The sequence below is a fragment of the Chaetodon trifascialis genome, chromosome 8 (genome assembly GCF_039877785.1).
Source record: "Chaetodon trifascialis isolate fChaTrf1 chromosome 8, fChaTrf1.hap1, whole genome shotgun sequence".
Taxonomy (NCBI): Eukaryota; Metazoa; Chordata; class Actinopteri; order Chaetodontiformes; family Chaetodontidae; genus Chaetodon; species Chaetodon trifascialis.
Genome location: NC_092063.1, coordinates 192501 through 199649, shown reverse-complemented (window position 1 = coordinate 199649; position 7149 = coordinate 192501). Strand labels below are relative to the sequence as shown.

Here is a 7149-nt window from a genome sequence, read left to right as displayed (position 1 = left end):
GCGGTGATTTAAACTAAGACATGAGTCCGTGTGGAGGAAATTCAAGAGCCAGAGAAAAATCAAGATTTAGGTTTTCTTCTTTTACTGAAATGTTGAAGCCATGAAGCAAAGAAAATGATGAACTTTCGTTGTATAATATCACATAATGCTGCTTTTGTGTGGCACTGGCAGAAGTGGAAGAACAGGATGACACCTGGCTCCTCGACATTTTCCAGCAGCCATTAAACTCCAGTTTGAACACGTCCCGCAAACACTGCAAAATACCATCACAGAGCGCGCGAGACTAAAGAGGAAAGAGCAGGATTAAATCTATGACTTTACAGGAGTGACGTTTGTTTGCTTCATTGCTTTTACACTGAAAGAGGAGCGACATCTTCCCAGTGCTTTGTACTGCAGCTCCACATTCATTAGATAGTTTCAGTTAGTAGAAACTTTACAGGTTAAAGTTTGACAAACAAACACAACGAGCATGTAAAACATGACTCACTTTTACAGGTTAAAATGACGGATAGAAAATCAGCTCCACCTTCAACACCTGCGCCGTCACGTGCTGGTTACACATTAATGCAACTCAACTTCAACTACTGCACTTAAGTACATTAATGAGGTACTTACACCTTACTGAGTATTTCCATTTTATGCTACTTTCTTTCTTCTACCTCATTCATTTCAGAGTTAAATATTGTTTTTGTTTATTTTGTTACATTCATTACATATTGAGCACATTTTCAAATTAATTTACATACAAAACATAAAATCACTTTATAAAATATGATTTACTGTTACACATTAAACTACCAAGAGGAGGTGATAAAAATCACCTCCTTCTTGATCAATAACAACATTAAAGTACTTCTTACACATTAATACATCATCATCATCATCATCAAAACAACAACAACAACAACAACAACAACAAGAATATTAATATAATGAGGTTGTGAATTTTTGAATGCAGGATTTTACTGGTAATAGAGTATTTGATGATGCTAATAATAATTAATGATACGATGTATAATAATGTTTGCCATGTTCCGACATAATGTGTGTACTGTTACTTTTGATACAGTAGTCTGCATAATGCTAATAATACTTACATACTTAAGTAAAAATGAACTTATTACTACTTGTCTAAGTAAATATCAGTGCAGGATTTTTTACTTTTTATTGTGTATTTTCATTTGTCAGTATTGATACTTTTTGACTTTGACCCTCGAACAGACGTAAATAAATCAATATACAAACAAACAAACTGTCCGCCCAGTTTTGTCTCAGAAGCTTCTGCTTGTCACCACAGGACTGAACCTTTAACCTTTAACCTTCATCTTCTCTGCTCCTTCCCCAGTCGTGCTCTCGTTGAATCCGCTCCTCATCGCCCCCTGCTGGTTCCTTTGGACCATGGCATGTCCTTATATGGTTACCTCCCGACTTCCAGCCGGTCCCGCCTCCACCCGCGGGCTGCAGCCGGGGATACTTTCAGGAATCAGGATACAGTCAGCTGTGTGTGGACCCCGCAACCTCCTACAGGACGGCTCAACCCGGAGGTCCTGACCGGGGCTTCAGACGTTACGTTTCCCCGCTGACATGGACTAAGAGGAGCGGGGACAGTGAGCTTCGAGCCCGGGGTGAGTTATCCGAACCTCGGGCTGCTCAGTGGATCAGTAGCTTTAACAGGAGCAACACGCTGACTGGAAACTAACTTGTTAGCTTGTTTGCTAACTTTGCAGTGATGTGAGCTAACGGTTCTAGCCGTTCACGCCACTCCTTCATTCAGTCGTGTGTGTGGATACAGGAACAGAAACAGACTGTCCGGCTTTAAACCGTTAGTTTGACGTTTAGAGTGTAAGTGTACCATGCCGAGCTGGGTTAAACAGTGAGGGTTAGCTCACAGATGTGGGTCAGCTGTCTCGTTAAACCTCGGAGTGTTGGCTAACTAAGTGATACCTGCCCTGAACTCCTGCTGTTAACATGAACGCAGCGAAGTTGTTAGCTTGCTAACTTAACTAACTTAGTTAATTTTATAAGTTTTATAACTTAGTTTAAAAGTTATAACTAACTTAGTTTTATAACTTAATGTCATAAAACAGCTGAAAAAAGCCTTTATCTTCATTACGATGTGTCTACTGCTGATGTGCTCCACTGTAGTTAAAGTTAATCATTCTTATAATTTGGGTTTTAATCAGCTAATGTTTAACTTGGGGCTGCACGGTGGTGCGCGTGCCTCACAGCAAGAAGGTCGCAGGTTCGATTCCCGGGTCGAGCCTTTCTGTGTGAAGTTTGCATGTTCTTCCCGTGCATGCGTGGCTTCTCTCTCTTCTCTCCAGACCAAAAACATGCTCTTTGATTGATTGGTGACTCTAAATTGCCTCTAGGTGTGCGTGTGAGTGTGAATGGTGTGTGTGTGTGCCCTGCGATCGGCTGGCGACCGGTCCACGGTGTACCTCACCTCTCGCCCCCCCGTGACTCCGAAAGGGATAAGCGGCATAGAAAATGGATGGATGGATGTTTAACTTGCAGGTAGTTGACTGATCGGTGTGGCACCTTCACGGACGCCTCGTGTATTCTTGTTTCGTCTCGTGTTTTTTTAGGAGCATCCAAGTGGGTTTAGATAGAAGTTAAACGAAGCTTTGAAATCAGTAGAGAAAATATACTTCAGTTGTGAAATCAGTTTAACAGCAGTTTAAAATAAAATGTGACTGATGTATTGAACAAATATCACTGTGATAAGTCTGATAACGATATAAGAATAGATGATACATTAGAATGTACTTTCTGAATTGTCCAGGGATTATTAATCTGACGTGAACACCAGGTGTTCTTGCAGCTGCTGATTTGTGATTCAAAATATCCACAAATTGACCATTTTGTGTCCTGAAAGTGATGATAATGTGGCTTCCCCTGCAGAAAGCCAGTTATTTGGCCACTTGCACCCTAAATAATGTGCATTTGTCCCTTTTCGATGTGTTTTTTCAGACTTTAGTTGAATCTGTGTTTCAGCCTGTCGATCGGTTCACGTTTGTTCAGTTTCCTGTAGACCGAACTGTCGTCTCAGAGTTGGAGGGGAGGTGAAGCTTGCTGATGACTTCCAGGTGTTTGTCTTGGTGAACGGAGACACCTGAAGATGCTGAGTGTGTGACTGGAGGATGGCGTGAAGCCTCGCTGTGCGCTTTGTTTTCCGGCTGCAGGATTACTCAGCGAGCCGCTGCATTATTAATGTGCGACATGGTTTCCATTCAGGGAGGCTGCCGGCTGTAACCGGAGCCAGCTCGGCCTGCTGCCATCTCTGCCGGCTTGGTTTGGGCTGTGGGATCAGTGCGTCCGCAGAGCTGAAATGTTCCTTCTGATGACCTGAATTGTGGAAGCGAACGTCCCGTTGATGCTCGCTGTGGACGCTGAGAGGATGCATCCACGCTGAATCACCCAGAATCACGTTCCTCCACCTGGAACATCTTTCTCACAGCGGTGTGCTGCTGCAGCGCCTCCTGGAATAAATCTCTATTTATCGATTTCACAAAGCTTTAATCAGGAAACGCCTCCCTGCTGTAAATCAAAAGGCTCCTCCTGAAGGCAGCGCCTGAAAGTGACTAAGTACTTTTACTGAAGTACAATTTTGTGGTACTTTATAGAAGTATTTGTATTTTATGCTGCTTTATACTTCTACTCAATGACATTTCAGAGGCAAATATTCTACTTTTTACACAAAAGCTGTGTTATTGGTTAATTTTCAAGTAAAAAATGTGCATAAAAAGCAGTGATAAGCTCCTAAAAGACACGCTGAACGTTCAGCCAGAGGTCCCCAGGCTTCTGCCCGGTGACCTCTCAGAGGAAACTGCGTTTAGGTGCATCCTTTGGCTCGTTTCGGATGCCTGAGGTGTGAGAGGTTCCACTAAAGAGACGTTTCAGTTTCATTTTCATTTCGACAACTGGTCAAATTATTCAATATTCAATCCAACAGATTTCCCAAATCCTACACATTAAATATTGTGTCTGACAGCTTCTGTGACTCTCTCCCACTTCGCACTGTGATTGGTCAGGTGTGTGCAGGTGAGGAGGTAGGCGGGGTTTGAGCTTATTTTCATGTTGGACACTTTGAATGTCTTCCATGAGAGACAGTGTGAGAGTGTTCTAATGAATCTGTGACAGCAGCTGCTCGTTATCTTCAAACGTGTCCCAGTTCAATGATTAAACCTCAAACTGTTGATTTCATAGAAGAATGACGTTAATCCTTCCTATTGGTCCCTCAGCCCGTCCTGCCTGCAGAGGCCAGGCGGCGTCATGGCGTCCCGGCTGCTGGACCGCTTGAAACGCTCCTTGTTCAAAGAAGGTCAGGGGGCGGGACCTGAACAGGAAGCGGGAAGCGTGCAAGACGAGGAGGAGCTCAAAGAGGACGGCTGGGAGGCGGAGCTGGAGGAGGAGGACGAGTGCGTGACTGATCGGCTCGGGGGGACGCTGTGCTTTGACAGTGGAGGAGGAGGAGGAGGCGCGGAGGACGGAGCCGATGCCGAGGGCGAGGGCTCGGGGCTGGACAGTGACTCCGACTTCCTGGGAGAGTCGATGGAGGAGGGGCTCAGCAGCACAGGTGAGGAGGTGTTCTGCTCAGTCGACTTTAAACTGTTGTTGGAAATTGCAGGTGAGTCCTCACCTGAGCCCTCTCTCACCTGTCCCGTGCAGACACCAGTCCTGTGGGCGTGTCTCCGGCAGCCCCCTCTCCCTCCTCCCTGCTGACCCGGCAGCTTCAGGAGAGCTGGAGGAACCTGCGTGGACTCGGCGGAGGAAGCCCCACCCCCGCTGGGAGGCGACTGACAGACAGCTTGTTGTTCGAGGTGACGGACGCCAGCGTGGTGCAGGACGGCTCGTCCAAATACGTGGTGAGTTCAAACCGAAGCTGCTGCTGATGGTGATGATGGTGATGATGGTGATGATGGTGATGAGGATGGTGATGATGATGATGATGATACACGTGGCCACAGACACCATTCAGTCGCTCTGTCTTCTCCAGCTGTACACCATCCATGTGATCCAGTCTGGCGGCAGTGACAAGACTCCGGCCATCATCACCCGCCGCTACTCCGACTTCCAGAGGCTGCACGCCACGCTGCGCCGTAGCCATGCAGACCAGATGGAGCGCGTCTGTTTCCCACGTATGTCCTCGTTATGTCTTCTGTCTTCACTCACGTTGGTGACAGAGAGGTTGTTGGTTTGAGTCCTCGGCCGTCGCTATTTCCTGCCCGCTGAAACCTGACTGCTTCCTGTTGTAACCTGCAGGGAAGAAGCTGCGCAGGAACTTCACGGCAGAGACGATCGCCAAGCGGAGCCGAGCCTTCGAGCAGTATCTGTCTCACCTGTGCGCGCTGTCCGCCCTGCGGGGGGCGCCGTGCGTGCGCCAGTTCTTCTACCTGACCGACCTGCAGGCCGGGCAGCTGCTCATCAGGTAACATGCGAGCCGACACACACGTTCTCTAAACCTCCAGCTCGTGTGAACACTGACGACGAGAGGAAGCTGTCGTAACGACGCTGATGTGACGCTCGCTTTGATTGGCTGTCACATACAGAGGTCACATGTTTCTGCTGATGCAGCAGGAGAGCAGAGGCTTGACACACTCAACACAGACACAGTAAAAATGAATGTGACTGAGTAAAAATGGAGCTGAGCTGTGATGAACTGGCTCGTTTTGATGCTTTTGTACTTCAGTAAACGTTTGACTGCAGTACTACTACCACAGTATTCCACACAGTCGTACTCTGACTTTTACTTAAAGCTGGACTGTGGGGCTCTGACAAACGTGTTGTGCTGCAGGTTAAAGTCAAACAGTTCTTCCTCTTCCTCTTCCTCCTCCTCTTCCTCTTCCTCGCACTTTGGTGTTTTTCCCGCTCTTCCCTCTGTCCTCTTCTCGTCTCTCTGATGATGAAATGAGATCAGACTTTATGTCTTTCATGCGTGGACTTCATCTCCAGTTTTGCTGTTCGCTGTTGTCTTGTTTCGTTGAGGGTGGGACGCTTCCAGGAGGCCTTGGGTCCGCTGCTCAACGCCAAGAGGCTGCAGCACAAACTGGGCTGGGCGAGGTACTTTGACAGCCAGGCTCAGGCCCCACCCCCGGGCTCCTCCCATTGGTTCTACACCCTGGTGGGGCTCTCGAGCTGCTTCCAGGAAGTGGACCAGCTGGAGGAGGCGCGGGATCACTGCGACCACGCCCTCCGCGTCCTGACCCCCGCTGAGGACAGGCCCCTCCCTCTGGAAGATAAGCCCCACCCGCCGACTGAAAAGCAGGACTCGTCAACGCAGCGAACGGGCAGGCCACACCCCCTCCTGTTGCCGTTGTTACGGGCGGTGGTCCGGCTGTCGTGGCAGACAGGAAGAGACAAGCGGCAGTGGGAGGAGCTTCTGCAGCACCTGGAGGAGCAGTGGGCGTGGCTCGACAATCAACCAACCATCAAAGAGTTTCTGGTCAAACACAACCTGGAGGAGAGCGAGGGGGAGGGCTAACACACACACACACACACACACACACACACACACCGCAGAGGACAATCACTGTCACAGTGTGAGTGTTTGGGCCGCTGTGCAGAAGAAACACCTGAGAGTTCAGACCAGGTGTTTTCAAAAGAGTCTGCGTTGAGCCAAGAAAATGAATAAAGTCCAAATAAAAAAAAAGTAATATTTCAAAAACAAAGCTGAAAATATTCTGAAACTAGTTGTGATGTTAAAAAACGCTGAAGCGCCTCTGAGAGTCTCTCGTCAGATTTCATCTCCTCACCTTGTTTTTCGTGCTCTCAGGTGCTTCCTCCTGTCGTGGTGTCACACTCCGTCTTTCTATGCATCCTCCGCGTGTTCAGTCGTGCTTTTAAAGCCTTATTGCAGGTTTTTATTCCAAAGTGTGATTCCTTCTGACTGCGCGATAATCTGAAAGCAGTCATAAGAGTCAGAAAGGGACGTTTTCAGTCCAACGGACGAGACTGAAGTGAAGCAGAGACGCTCACAGAGCACAAAGCTGTTTTTAGGCTTCGGAGGATGTGAGTTTAAAGTGGAGGCGTGATGCTCAGACACTGTGAGGTCGGACAGCTCGTGAGGCGTTCAGGACCTTAATGTGAAGAACAGGTGCTTCAGTGTTTTTCCTCGAGCAGCAGAAATATGAGGAAGTTAAACTGACT

General features: G+C 47.7%; 1 protein-coding gene across 1 annotated transcript; it reads left to right on the top strand.

Annotated features, from left to right (window-relative positions):
* Positions 1-1485: 1485 nt before the first annotated feature.
* On the top strand, positions 1486-6639 carry snx21 (sorting nexin family member 21). Its single transcript, XM_070969010.1, has 6 exons — positions 1486-1625; positions 4245-4579; positions 4672-4868; positions 5000-5141; positions 5266-5431; positions 5989-6639. Exons 2-6 carry the CDS (start codon positions 4276-4278, stop codon positions 6482-6484), a joined length of 1305 nt encoding a protein of 434 aa, XP_070825111.1. The 5' UTR covers positions 1486-1625; positions 4245-4275; the 3' UTR covers positions 6485-6639.
* The last annotated feature ends 510 nt before the right edge of the window (positions 6640-7149 follow it).

Coding starts and splice junctions, on each gene's coding strand:
- snx21 (XM_070969010.1), top strand. CDS start 4,276: ATGGCGTCCCGGCTGCTGGACCGCTTGAAACGCTCCTTGTTCAAAGAA. Junction 4,869..4,999: donor ACGGCTCGTCCAAATACGTG/GTGAGTTCAAAC, acceptor TGTCTTCTCCAG/CTGTACACCATCCATGTGAT. Junction 5,432..5,988: donor GCCGGGCAGCTGCTCATCAG/GTAACATGCGAG, acceptor TGTTTCGTTGAG/GGTGGGACGCTTCCAGGAGG.